This window comes from Echiichthys vipera, assembly GCF_963691815.1.
Source record: "Echiichthys vipera genome assembly, chromosome: 18".
Lineage (NCBI taxonomy): Eukaryota > Metazoa > Chordata > Actinopteri > Perciformes > Trachinidae > Echiichthys > Echiichthys vipera.
The window spans coordinates 14,302,495-14,322,957 of record NC_139843.1 but is presented as its reverse complement, the minus strand read 5'-3'; the positions used below and the strand labels follow the sequence as shown (position 1 = coordinate 14,322,957).

Genomic DNA, 20,463 nt, shown 5'->3' with positions numbered 1-20,463 from the left:
TGCCTTGCTCAACAGCCCCTCGGCAGTGCCCAGGAGATGAACCGGCACCTCTCCAGACACCAGTCCACACTCTATTCATGGTCCACAAAGTGACTCTAACTGGCGACCCTGCGGTTCCCAGCCGAGTCACCTATGGACTGAGCAACTGCCGCCCCCATGATAACTTTGATGATGCTTCAAAGTGCATCATTTGCCACTTCACTTCATCCAATATCTCAGTCACAAGCAATAAGGGAGAAGGACAGAGAGACAAAGGGGGATAGAAAGGCAACAAAGCTGATGGAAGGACAGGATGGATGTGCTTGATACTGAAACATATGTCATGGTGTATGTGCATGAGCCTGTGTGTGTGTCCAGACAATCTCAGTAACCTCTATTCACAAAGCCTTGACGGCCATGCCTGGGGAGAGTGATGATAAATGGTCACTTTCCTGTAATTTACCTTCAGGAGGATGGATGGAGCTGGCTTGTTTAGTTAGAGGGTGGGGAGACGAGAGTGTAGGTGAGAGGGAGGGGGGAAGAGAAAGAGAGGAAGGAGTTTCCTGCTTTGGACCTGAATCTGGAGTTGGGTTTCCTCAGAGGTGAGGTACACGTTCAAGTGTGCCTTGCTGTTTATTTGCAGAGCTTTAGCTCTTGCTCTGTCCATAGAGGAGGGGAGCCATGCTACCCAGTACTCTCCCCCTTCAGACACCAGTCTAGCCCCTGTGAGTGGAAACACACCAGAGCAGTGCCCACTGTATGCAAGCATACTTTCCAGTGGGGAAAGCGCACACACACACACACACACACACACACACACACACACACACACACACACACACACACACACACACACACACACACACACACACACACACACACACACACACACACACACACACACACACACACACACACACACACACACACACACACACACACACACACACACACCAACTTGACATTATTTCCGCAGCTTGGGCTAATGACTGCAATTAAAGAGACAGATGATCAACACAACACATAGCTCATTAACTAATAATTTATTTTTTTTATCATTTAGATTAAAAAGTCAGTGGTTCATTGCCTCAGAGGAAAAATGTACAAGGAAGACTGATATAACAGAAGTGAAGAGCAGGACTGAACTGAGGGAAAAAACCTTTTGTTCCCCAAGAAAGGTATGGTGGATAATTTATGTGTGAGTGAAGCATTATTCCCAGGACATTAATGTAACAGAAAGCGATGGGTTGTTGTGTCAGTTCCAGTCTGTGCCTCCATGGGAAAAGCAGAGGGTCCCATCAGCCCGTGTCACATTTGTACTTGATTCTCCTCATAGTAATTTACAATTGGGCGGTTGTTGTCTGGAAACAACATAACACCAAAAAAAGGGAATACATTCTGTGTAATATCTGAACCACATCTTCTGGTCGTGATCACAAAAGCATATGTTTCTGGTTTCCACATCCATATAACATCATCTGGTTTGTACATCCATACACTTGAGTCATCCCAGGCCAAGTGACGCTTTTACAAAAGACAACATGATTGGCAGAGGCAGTTCAGTACATATTTACAACATTGAAAATGTGTCAAGACTTATTAAACAAGGCGAGATGGAATTGAACCAGAAAGAAATGGGAATCGGGCCAGGGAAATTGAAAATGATTGTTCTTCATCATAGACTCATCAATGCAGACATTAAACAGTGGCAAAACTCAGAAGCTTTGCCCCCGCTGAAGGGTCGGCCTTCAAATGTCAGCTCTTTCACCTCTCAGCACCTTTAGTTCATGTGCATATCACTTTTTTACTCTGGTAAGGTTGATTAGACACATACAAAATTTCTCACACGACCGCACACACACACACACACACACACACACACACACACACACACACACACACACACACACACACACACACACACACACACACACACACACACACACACACACACACACACACACACACACACACACACACACACACACACACACACACACACACACACACACCTGTGAATGCTATAAATGCTGCAAAGGGGGGATGGGGATGGGGGGGTGGCGGAGCAAAGCAGTTACGGCCTCAGTTCCACTGCCAAGCTGCTGGGCTTGTTAACGTAAAACAACAGGACGGCTCTCCCTATGAGGCTCACTAAATAGCTTCCACCCCCCCAAACAACATCTGGCTCACTCTTACTTCTTATCTTTATTCCGGCATTCAGGGTGGGCACTTAAGAAAGGAAAATGGAGAGCCAATAGAGAGGAAAGAAGGATTCTGTGCATGGAAGATAGACTAGATTCAAGGACACCTCAGTTCTTCTGCGAGTGTGTTGGGCGCTTAAGAAGTTGAGTGCCAGAGAAGCCTCAGGGGCACGTAATTTGACCATCAATCAATGTGTCACATACCAGGGCGAGTAGACTGGTGCTACTGTAACACCACCTGTCTGATGGGCCACCGTGGAGGCCAGCACACACAAATAATTGACTGTTTGGTTCTGCATTTTTGTGAAATTCCAACGGTGGGAATTGTGCCCTGGGCATAGTGCTGTCAAAACTGTTTTTGTCCTTCTTTGCTCTTTTTTTGTCACACACCAGAAATAACGATGGGTGATAACTAATTTTGGTTATGGGTACATTTTTTGGATTATATAATCAAAATGTCCTTGAGAGACAGACAGATAAGCAGGACAATCCACAATCATTTTAATAACATCCTGTATTGAGTTTATAATAGTATCAACTATCATGGTGTCCACATTCTTAAGCTTGGTGACATCGGTCCCATTTACACCTGGCATTAAAATGCATCTCGTATCCAGATTGTTTCTAGATGTGATTAAACCTTTTTACATTTACACCTTGTATTACTATATGACTCTACTGTCCAACTCCTACTGTACAACTGAACGTTACATCTTCCTCTCATTTGCATGGGTCTAAAAAAACCTGCCCACCTAGCTGTGTGTGGTTTGAAAACCCAATTCCATTTACACTTGGTGTTTAAAAATTAAGCCAACACGGAAGTGCCAAAAACTGCAGTTCCTTGAGGCTGGCTCAAAAAGTGAGTCAATCCTCATCCCCATGTTAAAATGTTCCTGTATAAACAGCAGAAATAAATGTGTTTACAGCCTGGTACAACAACGGTTTTAGGGTCTCTATAGCTTATGCTCCCTTCACCCTATTCAGACAGAATACGTTTAATGTGGGGACCTGGGGTAAAATAGTTTCACCTCTGCACATCTGTAATATAAATGGTCAATTTACACAGGATTAAGAAACCCCTGTATTCTACCAAAGGTGGGAGGGGTTACTCGATTTATCCACTGCCGTTATCTCCCTGTCGTTATCTTCCTGTCGCCATGTGTGTGCTACATTGCTTCCTGATATCACAAAATTAAGTAATCACTACTAGATGACAGAATCGTCGATCTAAAAAGAGTGCTTCCTCAAGCCTGCATGCTCAAAAAAAATGTGGAAACTACGTATTGACGATATGAAGGAATATCAAAATACATTTATAGGGGGTCGTTTTCTGATGGGATTCATATTACCTGAGGTATTTTTTCCAGATCGTTTTACAGAACGTACATAAAAACTGCTGTCATTTTTACTGACATTCTCTGGAATAATTACTGACATGGCACATTTGGACAGGACTAAAACCCCCTGGTGAAAACAAACTTACTCCACATCCCCACATTTAACTAATCCGAATAGGGCTATAGTTTCACAATGCCAGATCATTACTACTATACCACACTCCACATTTTATACAGTCAAGGGTTCAATTTGGTAACAATGTGTCCCTGACCATCTATGTATGTGGACAGGCTGACAGCACTATCCGATTGCAATCTGATCAACCAAAACACATTTTAATGCCAAGTGTTAATAGGGCCATTATTTCATAAACACTTACAATCAGACCATACACCTGCATGAATGTGTTCTTCACAGTTTGACATACATTCTCGGAAGACGTGAAAACAAGAGCTACAGTGCAGTACAGTACACCACTGAGGAGTTTTGGCAGCCTCGTTCTGTGCTGTCACTTATCTAAGACACTGAATACACAACATGCAAAATGGGTTAAAAAAGGGAGTTTGGGGAGGGTGGTGGCTGACAGAAGAGTGCAGAGGAGAGACACTTTTGGAAGAATGACAAACCAAACATACTGCCGCAGCCAGAGGAGCGTAACCACTCGCTAGCATGACATGCCTGTCGGCACACTCGCTGCTATGCTAACTTGATGTGTCCCTCAAAACTGTGTTTATCTTGTACTCTATTTGAATAAATTGTAATGTGCTTTACAAAATGAAATAACAGCAAAGGGCAGATAAAAAGCTTGAGAGCAACCAGACGGGTCTCTCTGTGGTTTTCGTTGGTCCTGACTTCCATAGTCTCTTAATTGAATTTTAAAACTGACTATGCTTATTTGGCAAAGGATGACAGGGACTGTGTTGGGGTAGGCAAGTCGGGGGAAGATGACTTGGTAAGTTTTCCTTTGGATCTCAAAGCTCATTTTGAGTTAAATTCTTGCTCCGTTCACTGTAAGGTTTAGATGGACCAGCAAAAACCACAAACATGCAAACATAACAAAGCGCCTGAGGATTGAAATATGATCCTCTCATGTCATAATACAATCAGTGAGCGCTAAAAACTTTCCAGCCTCATTCATTTTGTCAAAATACACTAGAGAAAAACATGACTATGCTGTTTATCCTACTTTGTTTTTGTTTTTTTACTGCATTAAAAGGAACTCTTCTTTCAATCTCTTATTTTGGCAAACAAAAGCCTGCCAGTCGCTGGACGCATCAGGAAAACGTTCAGACATCGAAATTCATTGAAACGAAAGTGGCCACACAACAACATCTGGAAGGTCACTACCCGGCGGAAGACATTATCCATAAAGCAAAACGTCTCCTTGGAAATATTGGTATTGTTCTGAAATTCCAGCCATTTGTCCACACCGCTTAATCGTTCTTCCAGAAAAAGTGACAAGCAATGAGTCATGATGGTGATGCATGACTTTATAAACCGCTCATGAGAGGGACTAGTGGTGAAGAGGCACAGCCCCGGAGGCCTGGAATGTGACTCACACATGCTAACAGGGTTTGTTCTACTTAAAATGAAACAAAGGATACATCTCAAATAAGGTTACGGCTGGCATATGGGTGGATGAGATAAAAGTAGCCACACAAAGAATATAAACTCTACTATGAGCAGTGGCATCAAATACTTGCAGATATAAGAGCCTACACAAGCAGTTTATTCTGTGAGGGCTGTCTGGATGGAGCAGCAGTGGTGGTGAGACTGAGGTTTGCTGTGGAAAACGTCCCTGCAAAAGGGAGCCCTTGGTTCCTCACAGTACAAGAGTTTCAAAGTTACAGTCTATAGAAGTCACTGCTGAGACCTAAAACATTAGGCCCATTTATTTTAATGAACAACAACGGCATATGTTGAAAAGTTGTCAGGTGGTTCCGGCGCTCGAGCTGAATCCAAGTTGTTTCAACAATGAAACGTGTGGAGGTCAAGCTGAGGATGTGCAGCTTGTCTTGTTGCTGAAATCAGTCAGTGACAAACACTGTTGGAAAAAATCCTCAGATGTGAACAAAGTGTGGTACATGTCAAACAAAGTGGCAGGAGACAGTCAGTCTTAACAGGAAGAGGAGGCTGAGGGTCAGGAGCTTGTAGTTGGGGGACGAGTGGACATTTCCGCTGTCGTCGTAGAGGGTGGGAATGGCGTCTGCTTTTGTCTACACTTCATACCCTTTTTAATGGTCCCTTTTTAAGGCAAACCAATTGGACAAAAAAGACAACTGACAAAGACAAACCTTGAAAAATAAAAAGGAAAATAATTATACAATATACACAAAACGTGGTCCTTAAAACAGGTAGGGTACATGCAGTTTTTGTAATGTGCAGTGTTCCTGTGATAGGGGAAGATGGGGGGGGTTGCTGGGTGAGGGTTCATGAAGGGAGGGAGGGGTAGGGATGAACGCTGCTTTCCCATCATGCTTTGCTGCACTTCCCCTTCTTCTCTTTGCGCTGGAACTTCCTCAGGCGTCTCGTCCAAACGTCCCTCCACTGGATCACCAGGCTGTTCTTATCAGCCATTAGGCCCACACGCTCCGCCCCAGGACTGGTAGCGCCGCCCCCGGGCCCGACACCCGGACTCGTCCCCGTGCCCGTCCCGCCGTCGCTGCCGCCCATCACCAAGAATCGTTTGCTCATCTGGATCTTTGGACATTTGCAGGCTAGGTCCTTCATGTGTACCCACAGGATGTTGTCACCTCGCTTCAAGGGATCGCCGCGACTCTTGTACACTGACACCAAATTAACTGAGAACTTTGCCCAGTCCCCCACCGTCTCCATGTCCAGCACGTTCACTTGCACCGCTGAGGACACATTAATAAAATAAAAACATTTAGGTCAATACTCAAAACAATATGTTTATTAATTATGACTGATAATTAATTCTACTCTCTTACCATAGTCCTTTTTGCAATATTTTTTCATGTTGATCTTCAGGTTGCCCTTCACTGGTTTACAATAAGACTCACAATCTGCAGAAAAACAAAGACAAACAACATTCACTCCAAGCTGTAACTTAATACTAACAGATACTCAAATGACAAACATAATGGGACATTTCCACACTTGAGATTTAAGGTTGCATTTTAGGACACACTGTTTTATAGTGCATTATGTAGAGCCGCACGGGCAGCAACCATATACTGCAAAGGTAGTGTGACAAACCATTGTAAACTGTCGTGCTTTGAATCCACCACTAAAAACACTCAACAGCATCAACATAAATCACTGAGAGGTTATTATACACTTACAACAGTTAGTTCCAACTCAGTCATTTGATTGGACAGGAGGCTTTCTGTCATCATCACCGGGACTTTTAACTATACATCATACATCATCTATCTTAGATCGTAAAAAACTTTGTACCGCAAAGATGAACATATTTCTAGAAATAACATTTGACTTAGATTATGAATGGTCCCCAGAGGATGACGTGAATTAAAGAAGCCTGGATACTTCAGTGCAAACATCTAGGTGTGCTCATATGACTGCGAGGCGTCGACAGGTTCAGCACTTGGCAGCTCGCTTTGCGTCAGTCTCATCAGCTGAAAATGAAGCCAACGCTAACACTGTAAAGCAAGCAACATGGGCTTTGAACTGCTTTCAGACTTGGCTAACGTTAAGTCTCAAAAATAAAGACATCACTGTTCAGTCAATTAAAAAGAGCGTCCAATACAGATTCTTATTTCACTTTTATTTTGCGTATTACTGTAACTAATAAAAGGCGCTTGTAGAACTGATGTATAAAAGCAATATCACACTCAACATTGTGTGGTTGTATTGAATATCATCACTGCTGTGTGTTCAGTACAACTGCACAACCTCTAGTGTGATATTGCTTAAATGAAAATGTCTAAGCTGTATCTACTTTTTTTTTTTGGATTATATTTACACTTCTAGGGTTTCATAATCTTGTGGCTCATATTAAGACTTGCCCTCACAGCAATATTGACTGAGGGGCTGAAGGTTCCGAGAGAAACTGGAGCAGGTTGGACAACGTAGAGCTTGGTTTGGCTTTTGTGGGCTAAAATACAACTTCTGACAAATCACAAATCAAACTGCTGCAAAAGCCGGTGCTGGGAAGCAAGGTTGAAACATACCAGAGTAGTAAGTAAAAGTGTTCAGTTTGACATGTTTTCGGGGGTCTTGAGGAAAGACAGAGCGCGGTGGAAGCAGGTCATGGTTGGATGGATGTGAATAGACCTTGGCTGCCAGCGTGACAACTAAGACCACACATTGGACGGATGACCTCCGCTGACCATTCATAGGTGGAGCCGCCCGCCAGTGATGAGGTGTTATAATCACGATTGTGACAGTTGAAATTGACCTTTTGGCAGAATGGACCTATTGACTCCAGTCTGGGTTTGGTTTAGTTGTCATTTGTCTATGAGAGTCTCTTTCAGGTCGACACTTCTTCAGACAGTTACACAAATAGGGAAAGTGCACTAGAAACAATTCTGCCCTGAAATTCTCAGTCTTGAACTTAAAGAAACTACCGCAGCCTCACATCTCTTCACTCTATGGCCCAAGGTTTACTCTCAACCTGAATAAAAAAGCACGATAATAGTAGAATTTATTTGTAATTCAATGGTGAAGGATGACTGTTTACAACACTTTCTACGGATCAAGAAAGTTGGACATAAGTTAAGTCAGATAGACCACATGCATGTAATTATGTTGGGCTTTTTTGCGATCCTGAAATATTTATTTTGTTGTCTCAACATTAAAAGCTTTGCTTCTCTGTGATCGCACAATGTGTTTTCCATGAACTGAGAGCAGAGGGAATGCAGAACAAAGAAGACGGGCCAAATTAAACCAACTTCCAAAAACAGATGAAAATGCTCATGTTAGAAATCAATGAGAAAAATCCTTGATGATATACAGTATATATAGGATTGCATTGTGTTTTTAAATTGTCCTCACGGTAACTGCCGCTACTGGAGCTGTGACAAGAAAGAAAGAGACATATACTTGACTGGATGCCACTGGTTTTTATGAACCGTAGAATTTTGGATCCACTTATTTCAATTACAAAACTATGAAGAGAAGTTCAGAAAGCGATGGACTGAAAATGTGGAGAATGCCAAGAGGAGTAATATTTTACCATGGTTCTAGTCAGTTTTAGTGAGAGGACGCGACCATGCTGCCCGTTTGAAATGTCAGGGCATGAAACTGAAAAACCACATGCTGGTAAACGGACTGGTATCTGTGGTCAGGCCTCTCATTGCGTCCAAAAGGAAAACCATTCAGTCGTACTGCTTTCCAAAGCAAACCAAATAAATTTGCTGGACGTGAAATGCCCCAATTAGAGAGGGACGCGATCGTGAGAGAGAGGAATTACGCTTTCTGGGGTTGCATGAGAGTAGGGGTGTTGTATCATTCATTTTTTCTGGGTGAAGGACGCATAGAGCAATGGAAGGAGTGCAGGAGGAGAAACAAACGGGGGGACCGAGGAGCCCATAAAAATGTCCAGGAGGCTTGGCTGTATATCAGAGCACTGGGGATTTTATTGGCCAGAGAGAGGAGACACAAGGAAGGAAAGGGAGAAAGAGAGAGCAGATGGAAGCTTCCAATAACCTCAAGACAGAATGACTTCAATAAAATGATAATTGGAGGTGCAGAGGTGTTCATGTGGCTGGATATGTGCGTATGTGTGTACATCACTCGCATAAATATCATTGCTCGCATGAAGTCTATTTCATTATAAGTAGGCGTGTGGTTTAATGTGCAGATCATTATCATGTAAGTGTGCATGCAACTGTGATAGCCGTGCATTTGTATGAGATGTGTATGGATTACATTAGATCAGTGTCATTGTGTGTGTGTGTGTGTGTGTGTGTGTGTGTGAGTGAGAGAGAGATTGTGTGTGTGTGTGTGTGTGTGTGTGTGTGTGTGTGTGTGTGTGTGTGTGTGTGTGTGTGTGTGTGTGTGTGTGTGTGTGTGTGTGTTGTTTTACAGTGGCTTCCCTAGAGGTATCAGTGATGAAACGCTGGCTGGAAGATAGTGTGTGTTTTCCCATGAACGAAGAGTCACTTACTGCTGGCTGTTCACCTGGGAAAGCTCTCGGTGAAATCGCCCACTGACCCAGAAGACTATCCCACTGAAAACACTCACAGTTGGCTCCGGGGGTTCTCGATGCCCTCGTTCCCTTGAGCCCCTCTCACTGTGCCGTGACAAGGACAAATTGCACTCGCCGCCCCTTACACAAAAACTTTTTGGGGGCCTTGGGTTTGTGATGGTGATGCTCGTTCTATGGTAGTTTAGGAAGTAGAAAGATGTGGGGGAAATACGCTGGTGTGTTTGGCGAACAACAACTCTTGTGTTCTGAGACCCCGTAACATTTTCCCAGGGAAGAAACACAAGAAAAGGTCAGGACTATGCTTTTTTTTATTTTCAAAAAGGCTCAAAGTAATATGAAGAAATGGAATAAAAGATTGCAAATGAGGAAAGAAGCTGTAAATGTGAGACAATTATTATTGATCTTTATATTCACCTTTAAAATCATTTTAGACAGATTTCTTGAGAGTTGAAGGCAATAATAATACTCTTTTCTTGTCTGTCTGCAGTAAACATTCAACTGGTTAGCTTAGCTTAGCAGCTAGCAAATGGTCACAAAATCTCCTTTGTTTAATAACCAAAGTGTAAAATGATGTGTGAAATTGTGTGATGGACAATATGGGGATTATTTATTTTTTCAGTCTTTGTCTCTTTATTTAGTTTCAGCCAATTTACACTATGTATTGCACAAATGAGAGTGGAATAAATCTTATCTAACTCTTGGCAAGAAAGTAAATGAGCATATTTACTAAAATATCAAACTATTCCTTTAATGTAAACCACTGTATTCATTCTATCTATACCATTCAATTCAACAGGAGGTTTACTAAAGTACTGTAAGCGATGTTCATTGAATGCGTGACCAAATTTGATCTTCACCTTTAGCATTTTCCAAGGAAATTAAGTCAGTATCAGCCATTATAGACATCTTTGACCGTATACCTCCATGAGTCAAAATGAGAAATCCACAAGTCAAAAGTGTAGTTAGAGAATTTTCAGACAAAATAAATGCATAAATATCGTATGTATACATTTGGAAAAGAAGGGATTAAGAAAGGCTGCTACACTTCACTGTGCCATACTGTCACTTAGTTCTGTAGGAAATGCTGCTACATTTTAACACTGTTATCACTTATCGCTCCTTCTCACTTATTTAGTTTGTATTTATTTTATTTCAATCTGCTGCTAAACTGCACAGTGCGCATTGTTGTATATTGCATATACCTACGCTTAACCACAATGTCTGTTGCACTCTGTCACATCTAGTTAATTGTTTGATTTATTTGATGTTAGCTTTATTTTGATTTGATTATGTTAGCTTATTGTTACTCTGATCCTTTCCCACCTTTGCATTGAAACTGTTGCACAATAATTTCCCTCGGGATAAATAAAGCTTCTTGAATCTTGAATCTTGAATCTTGAATCCAAAAACAATAAAAAATAATCGTGCAATCAAGCTGGGGTTTTGATCTGCAGTCTGAGTGATGATACATGTAATGAACCGACTAATGAATGAACATTTCCAAATCAACACCGCCATTCAAATCAAACAGCGGCAGAATGACAAATCAGGGCAGAGTAATTGACCGGAGTGCAAATTGGACAGTTAGAGGGAGAGACTGAACAAAGTTCCCCGCAGACACTTGCCAACTCTCTCTTCATGATTCAAAACTCTCCCTTCCACTCACTCTATCTCTCCAAGCTAAACTGCAAATAATCGCCACTGCTGCCTATCTGCCGGCCTTGGCTTTAAGCTGCAGCTATATTTCGAGCACAGCAAGGCTCCACTAACTTGAAGTTAGCGGCTGGGAATAACCGTGCCAAGGACACACGTCTTTAAGACAATGGAAAAATTCTGTGGGTCCCAGTGCAGTACTTCAAAACGGAGGACCCCACCCTTCATTAATATTTATTCCACATCTTAAAACTCCCGTCCAGAAATATTAAAAAATATGTTTTTGTTCCTTTCATACAGCGGTGGTGCTTATGGGCGAGAGTGAATACTAACCTGCTGGTTCCTCCGTGCTGCTCACCACAGCTGTGGGGTTGACCACTGGGATTTCTGAAACGCACACAAGAAATGCAAAGTTATTTCGCTGCTTAAATTTAAATCTGTGCCTTTCAAGTAAATGATTTGGCCGCATGCCTGTTATGAGTGCATGTGTGGTCAGAGAAATGAAGTGTATGTCTGAATTCATTAAAAGTTATTCCAAAGAGTTGGAATGGGAATATTTTGTGAATATATTAATAAACCCAAAACCAAAATAAAGAGGGTACGCTTCGTATTGAGGAGAAGTATATGCACATGAGGCCAATTACAGAAAATACCAGGGTTATCGTACAGTTCAGTATGTGCTGGTTTCACTGTCATTTTTAAAGGAACACGTTGAAAGACCCTGAAACAGTATAAGTGGAAGAAATAATGGAGGTCAGGGGACCAAATGTAAGTTTTTAGCCAAACTCAGTAGATGCACCAAAAATTCACCCAGTAATCCGGTAAGTAAGTCGATCCATTCAAGTTGGCACACTTGATACATCTGAGCCAGGAGTTGATTCTTTGTGGCACCCTGATTGAAAAGGAAAAGGTGGCTGCACTAGATTAGTCTCGTCCTTCCCTAACAGATGCTGGGTTAATGCTGCTGTGTAATCTCCATGCACGCATGCATAGACAGATGGACAGATGGCAAAGGGGGCAATTTTGGTTGGATCGTCTTGAGAGAGATACATCCCTCCTTGCCCGCTGTGCCCGCTGGCTACTCTAAAAAGTGCCTCGTGGAATTCCTCCAGGACTTCTAATCGTATGCAACTTTCCAATACAAATGCTAATGCTAATGACGGGCCCTCTACTTTTACCGTAAACAGAGTTACTGGAACGCTGGCTTACCATCCGCCCAGAGGATCTGCTTTTGATTGGATTTGGAGGTTGAAGGTTTGAACCAAGCAAGAGTGGGAGTGTGTTGGCGGGTGGTAAGGGGGCTGGGGGTGGGGGAGTGGGAAAGCTGTTTCGAGGGAAAAGCAGCAGTTGTCTCTCTGAAAATATGGACACCCCGCCAACAAAAACAAACAAGGGCACAGAGCTTTGTGAAGGCAGGCGCAGCTGCTAGAAGCCACTTTGAGTGTGTGTGCCCTCATGGCCACATCTTGTGAAGACAGACAGGTGATGAAAGGATCATTCAGATGAGGGTTGCTGCCATCATACTAATTGGCTACTTAATGGGCTTGTCTTCTGTCTTGGGGTCCGGGAGCCTCAGTGGGAGGTAAGATGCCCGCCATGAGGCCGCATTGACAGGCACAGTTGTCATTAACGGCGTCCGTAATGGATCAAAATGTGCGCGTGTATTTAAATGCGCACACACATTTCTTCTTGTTTCTCACTGGGATGGTTCAGTGGCACTCGAAATGAGTGGGGTATGCCATCCATGACCGCAGTTGTTTTCTCCTTCTCGGCCATCCACCATCTGCTCGCACGTGAGAGAAATAACACAACACCATGTGGCACAGTGTGGCGGAGCTCGGTGCGGCACTGGGCAGCACGTTTTGCTTTGGTGGAGGCCGTCTTCTGAGTGTGTGCAGTGTGTGCCTGTACCGCTTGGCACACAGTGTGGTGGAAAGTTGACTTCTATAACACATGCCTGCATGCGCCGGGCTGCTGACAAATGTCATAAGCCACACGCACACATACAGGTTTGTCACAGCAAATTATAAACCTGATGTAGTCGACATGCAAACTACAGCAACTAACACACACACACACACACACACACACACACACACACACACACACACACACACACACACACACACACACACACACACACACACACACACACACACACACACACACACACACACACACACACACACACACACACACACACACACACACACACACACACACACACACACACACACACACACACACACACACACACACACACACACACACACACACGACAGTGAGTGTAACCAAGTCTTGAGTTCTTACACCGGCTCTCCACAAAGAGCGTGTTTCAATTTAGCCTGACTTTACATCTGGGCCCTTGTTTGCACACATGTTTTGGGCTGTTCTATCACAATTATCATTGAATTTTCAGTGGCCATGCAAACCCACAGAACACATGTACTGTGTATATGCAGTGCAGCAGAGATGGAGTTGGGTGTGCCCGTCAGGAGGCCAGAATGACTTCAGGCTACAGGGAAGTGTGCTTTGAATTACGCACGGTAATCTCGTTTGAGTATGTGCTGCTTAAAGTGTAGTTCACTGCACTATTGTATCTCTCTGTTGTGCCTTTTGTCATATTATGTTCATCACAATGGAGCTTGTCAGTCTTTTGCAACTTCATGTAGTGACTCACTGCCAAGAAGATTCAATTTCCAAGCGGAAGACAGTGCCATATGCGGTGAATGGTAGTTGTGTGTGCATGCATGAGTCACTCACTGATGCAGGGGGCCACAGGTGAACGGCTTTGCTGATAGCCCTTGGCACAGCGGTTGCAGGTGATGCCAGTGACGCCGTCCTTGCAGGGGCACTGGCCTGTGGTCTGGTTGCACGTCTTGCCTGCTGCACCCACAGGGTGGCAGTCACAGGCTAAAGGGCGGGGGGTTGGGGGGAGGTGAAGAAAGAAGGGCGAAAGAAAATACTGTATATTAGATGTTGTTTCATTAAAGGTCCCATATTATAAAAAGTGAGATTTCCATGTCTCCTTTGAGCAGGTTGATATGCTATAGAAATACTGAAAAAAATCAAAACACTCAATCCACAGAGAAATGCACAAGACAGCAGGTGACAAGTAGAGGATGGGGAGATGCTTTTAGTGCATCACTGTCAGGAGACCCAGAAAGGAACACTGTGCCCTCGTCTCTGCTTGTTTCCGCTCTCCTAACTGCTGTGTTTAATGCCTGCCTGGTGGCACGCTCTGCCGTTTCATCACTTCCCCAAAGTTTAGTGGATGCCTGACAAACGCCAACAGCAACAAGCAATACTCCGGTCACCGCTCTTTGGCGAGGCTTTTATGACTTTTGCTGGTTCGAGGCAATTTATTCAAGACCTCTTAAGCAACATGAGGCTTTTTTTTTGGTTTAAAGAGCTGTTAAAAACAAGAGCTGGCATGTTGGTCCGAGGCCCTCCGAGAGAGCTCTACAGGATATTAGAGAGGATGACAGGGACAGGGATATATCGGAGAGTGAGAAATGAAGAGGAGGATTGGAGAGAAGCAGGGAGAGAGAGTGAGAGACACGGTGCGTCAGTGTAGTCCAAACATAGCCTCTGGTGTGCTCAACAGCATAAACAACAGTGAATCCAACCAAACTGTGGCTACTCCGACTCCACTAAATAAACAGACATTTGTTCTTTGAGCAATAAACGCATACTTAACATTTCACAGCAATCCAGCCAGACAAACACATCAGTGAGATATCAAAACAAATGAACTTCTATGTCTTCTTCAGGGATATGACTGATTCGCTTCACTTCAAATTTGACATTCTGTGTCCAGAACAACACAAGTTAGAGTACAGAAGAGTATTTCTTTCCTATCGGATCTGCTTACATGCTGCCAAAAATACAACAAACCCTGAAATGCATGGTGAACATACAGCCTTTAAACCTTAATTTCAATATAATTCTTTGGGAAAAACAGGCGCAGGCTAGTGCAAACCGTCAAAAGAGAGTGACTCGACTGTAACAGGATAACCGTAATTGTCCAAGCTCATCAAGAAAAGACAAGGAAGGCCAAAATTACACTTTGGGGAAAAACCCTGTAACCCAACAGTTTGTTACAGGGCTTGCCAGAGGAAGGCAGCTGCTAACATGCCACGGTTTCTTCCCACAACTTGACTGAACTGTGAATGTGTTTATTTGCACCGGACATTTTTTAGCTGCTTAAAAACAGGGGAGAGCCTAAGGACCCTACCACCTGTTGACTGAGCAAAGGGAGAGCGGTTTAAATGGCTGAAACTGACCCAAGAGTGATCGCGTGTGTCTGGTGGTGCGGCGGGGATGGTGGTGGAGGGATTAACTGCGGCTCAGATCTTCAGAAACACATTGGCCTTTTTTCCGACAAAGGCCAAGCGGTCCACAGGTGTCAAAGTGGCCGCGCTCCGTTTGAAGCTGCGCGCGGAGACGTAAATCTGATGCTTCAACGTCTGTGCAAAAATCCCCACCATTTGAGTCACGCAGGCCCCACCATGGAACTCAGGCTTTGAAGACACTGGGTAAGACTTCCTGCTTGAGCTAAAAGGAATACACATCTGTATGTGACAGGATGTCAGAGGTCAAGTCAACAAGGGTCTCCACACTGTTTCTGATGCTCTGTGCCAACCATGTAACCTATAACCCCAACCCTCCTTTCTTTCTTGTGAAATGATTTGTCCAAAGAACATGTAGATAAACTCCCCGTTATTTGATCCGTCAAATACAAGTCTGGAGTTGATCTGTCATGCCTGCAAAGACATGTGGCCATTGTTTCCCGGGTGATCACTGAACAGCACAAGCTATCAACTCAATCTAGTCAGTATGAACAAGACGCAAGAAATGTTAGACATTCTCACTTCCTCTGTAAACAATCATAGGCTGTTAAGACATTTGAGTTTACTGTGAGAGTCCACATTGTTCAGTAAACAAGCAGCAATTGCCAGATCTGAATGGGGCTGTGAGAGGCAGGATAAGGGAGGGGGGACGGCAGTGGCGGTGTCAGTCTCCACCCCCCAGCTCTCCTCCTTGAACGGTTTTTCTGAAGTTTTATGTGCAGGGGCTCGGGCCAGTTAAGGAGCAGTAAAAACGTCCTCAGAGGTTGATGACTTTTCAAGCCTTTGCGACCGCAGACGTGACAGGCACTGCATCGGGGATTTGTAGTCCTTTGACAGGCTCGGTTTAACCGATTTGTGTTGCTCTGTGCATGTGTGCATGCATATGGGATAAAGTACTTGTGAGGACTGCTCTTCATCTGCAGTTATTGCCAGTTGCCACATTTAGGGAGGGTGGTGTTATTTGTGGATATTTGTTATTTATTGTTATCAGTCAGTTATGTTCTGCTGGCTATTTAAATGTAAAAAAAACATAAAAGTGTCAAATATGGACATTTCTTAGGCATTAAATTAAGAGACATTTAACATTAAAGCATGTATGATAAAGTATGAACCTGAAAATGAGCAGAATACTTTATGGGACCTATAGGAGATATTAGCACAATTTTAACATTTACAATAATTCTTTGTTGAACAGAGAAGAACACAACAAAACAGCTTCTCCTTCTCAGTAACATCTGAGATTAAAATCTCGAGTTCACGGATACTGGCTAAACTTGACACTACTGTCAGAGAAACAGTGTTATTCATCCTCAAGGATCACATTTTGATCCTGTTATAGGCCACATACACCATTACTAACCCAAAACTACCCTCAGAATTTGGTTGCGTAACATGTTTTCTGTCCGCGGTGTTTCCTGACAGCAAAGATCCTCGTGCCCCTGCTTCAGAGAAATATTCGAAACGCACAGCCAATGTGGTTTATGTTGGCCCAGCGTTGCCTCACATGGACCATGGCCTCATTTTTTTAATGCCTTTTATCAATGTTCCTTGTGGTCAACGGATACCAGCTGTACGCCTTGGATTCAGATAAAAACCTCATATTTTGAAGAGCTCATATACTGCAGCCAGGCCATGGAGTGATTGCCATGTTTCTTTCACTTTGCTGACTGTTTTAATGCTTGTGACAATGTAAAGGGCCTGTGGAGAGGCTGGTTGGCATTTGAACTGGAGAGCCGCCCTGCAGTTTTTTCTACGTGGGAGGTAAGTGGAGCAGTGGTGGAGATGGAGGCATGAGAGAGGTGGCTATTCCTCCTCCTATACTCTAAGGTTTGTGTATAGACACCCATCTACAGAGCAGGTCTCATTAGAAACAGACACGGCCTGTTCGTCCTCTAAGAGCCTGCACAGCCCTCCCTTCTCCTGTCTCGCCTTTAGAAAACACCTGCATTTTATTGTTGTAACTCCATTTCAGACGTGACCTCCTTGAACTATACCGCACGTCTGACCTCTCTCTCGACCCTGACACATGGAGATAAAACATTGAGGAGCCAAAAGGGATGCCACGGTAAAATAAAAGGAGAAAGGTTTCACAGGCTTGGAGTCAGTCAAACTGTAGTGAGAGAAATCAAAAGTTGGGGAAGAAGAGGAGATGGAGGTTATAAACAATCAAATGGAGAGGGAAAAAAAAGTAAGCGAGGGCTGAGGCAAAGGAAAATGACGGCTCCTAGACGACTACGGAATAGCTCTGATCATCATGGAGCCAGACGCTCAGTGGAGGCTTTTTTGGACGTTAACTTTCATTTCCGTCACATCTGGGGCCTTTGAGAGAGAGGGAGATAAACTGTTTACCACCTGATTTTGAGGCTTTGATAAGGACAAATTGCATTGTGAGGGGGCTTACATGTGTGGGAGTGCATCACACTTGCAGGTAGCGCAGGAAATAGAAGATGAGGGAACAATTTGCACACAGGAACGCACATCTCAGGACTGATGGCAGATATCGTGCCATTTCCAACCTCCTGGTGTTCGGTTACAGCTAGGGTCAGCTGCAAAAGGAACCCTGAGCGGAAGCCAGCGTGAGATTTTCAACCAAATGATCTTCACGGCTATGAGTAGTTGGCAGCTTTTTATTTTCTGGATGTGATTCTTTACCTTCATCAGGATCAACGGGATAAAAAACACTCCCTCTGCTATTGGTTTGAGTATATCCCTGAGCAACAAGTACAGGAAACTGGTGTTATTTTTGCAATGAGTCCAGCAAGAGGAGAGAAATGCTTCCAGCATAATATTAGGATGATAAATATTCACTGCAAATGTGAAATAATAAAAGGGTGAAATACATTTTTTCCATGAGAAATGCCTTGGTCAAGTGATAATATTATATGGTGTGCGGTATGGGAAAACATTTGGTGGGAAGGCCAGAAAAGCTTCAGGCATAGTATCAATTTGGTTCTCTCTGCTATGCAATGGCAAGTTTGATATTTTCTATTAAAAGTTACCATGATTCTGTGTGTTTCCAATCATAACTTATGTAAACTTTTTCAGATATATAAGTATTAGCAGGGTTATAACGTCTCAATCAGCTTGTGTTTGAACATTTTGTAAACACTAAACGCGGCACATTGGCAAATGAAAGGTCAAACTAAACTTAAAGTAATAATCTGTGACATTTTCATCAAAATACATATTAATTTTTTTGCTACTCTATCACTGATTAATACATACAAGTGATCCTTGCTCATGAAAACATTTCCATTAGTGGTTGTAAACAGGGGTTTGTAATTCTTTCCCAGAAAAATACTGGTTCTTTAGTGCTGTATGAGCAGTGATCACCACTAGAGGCTGACATGCGATTCATGTTGGTATGGGATACCTGTGGGATTACGGGACAGGAAAAATAGTCATGTGGAGGAGGCTAGGTGGGAATCATAACTTTTTGTGTATGCAGTTCAAATATAAAAAAACACTACCTCTTTATTTTGAACCTAATGCTTTTTTAAATTCTGCTGTCTACACATCTTCCGCCGCAGGCTAAAAAGGCATCTCTTTCAGCTGCACCTTGGCCAAGAAGATGGTTTATTTGAAAAAAAAAGAAAAAGTTTGTACTTATATTTCTATAGTTTGGCTTATTTGAAGCTAATGCACTTACTTAATAGTAGGTCTTCTGGTCTGTGCCCTAATTGTTGAATGCACTTATTGGAAATAAGCTAAATGAAATGTAATGTAATAATTCAATGCTCTGGTGGCTTGAAAAGAACAAAGACACAGGAACAGAATGGAACTGGAGTCATTCTTCCAGAATTAGGACGGGATAGGGAGTTTTTGTGTGGGATGACAGATTTTTCGTACATATACCGACGTAGGAATGTGGAGGAATTCTTGCATTTTTGTAACTGAAGAAAGCAATGCACTTTAATGTGTGTGTATACAACGTATTGAAAGCAGGAGACAGCGAATCTCCACTTAAGAAGGCAGTCTGGGGACTGGTCCCAAAACACAGGACAAGGGTTCGTTTCCAGTTCATGTCCTGGACGTATTAAACCAAACCACAACCTTTTTTCTAATCCTAACCCAGTGTTTTTCATGCTAACCCTAGCCTTCTTCTTTTGTAGGCTGAAACCGGTCACGTAATGGTAGTTTTGGTGGCTAAACCTAACCAGCACCAAATGCAACTGTCGCGGTTCACTTCCGTTCACCGTTTTGTAAGATATCATATGAATGTTTGTGCTAAAAAACTACTCACGTGACACCCTCTATCACCATCACGTATGAAGAGAGTAAAGTTACCACACAAGAGTGCCACTGACAGACGCTCAAGCCGTATCAATAGGAAATACAAAGAGAAAAAGATCAGAATTGCTGCTTGATTGGCAAATGAATTGTAGGAAACAGTACAGCAATTAGCACCACAGAAAATCTCATGAAATCTACTACAGACAAAAGATACTGCACTAACTCTTGCACTCAACAGCGTCCTTTTTGGTTGGACTCTTACCTTTGCAGGCTCTTCGGTGAGTGATGGGTCTGGCCATGTCTCTGTAAAAGCCCTCCTTGCAGTAGTGGCAGTGGCGACCTGCGGTGTTGTGGCGGCAGTTCATGCAAACCCCTCCGCTCTTCCTTCCCGACAGCTTGTACAGCTCCATGTTGAATCGACAGCGACGGGCGTGGAGGTTGCAGTTGCACGCTGCAGAGAGACAAGAGGAAAGTTGTCAGTGGTGTGCTGGCATCAGCAAAAAGGTGAATGAATGTAACAGTATCTCCACAGAATTTATCCATACAGTCTAAATGGAAGTTAGGTTAAATGAAA

The 20,463-nt window shown here is 43.2% G+C and overlaps 1 protein-coding gene across 1 annotated transcript in view; it reads right to left on the bottom strand.

The window, feature by feature from the left end:
• Positions 1–1,007: 1,007 nt before the first annotated feature.
• Positions 1,008–20,463, bottom strand: part of ntn2 (netrin 2) — a 45,514-nt gene continuing 26,058 nt past the window's right edge. The window contains exons 3-7 of the mRNA XM_083932546.1: positions 20,152–20,340; positions 14,068–14,217; positions 11,638–11,691; positions 6,470–6,544; positions 1,008–6,376 (exon numbers count right to left, since the gene is read on the bottom strand). Coding sequence (XP_083788672.1) covers positions 5,991–6,376; positions 6,470–6,544; positions 11,638–11,691; positions 14,068–14,217; positions 20,152–20,340 — 854 coding nt within the window. The 3' untranslated portion in view covers positions 1,008–5,990. The remainder of the gene's footprint in view (positions 6,377–6,469; positions 6,545–11,637; positions 11,692–14,067; positions 14,218–20,151; positions 20,341–20,463) is intronic.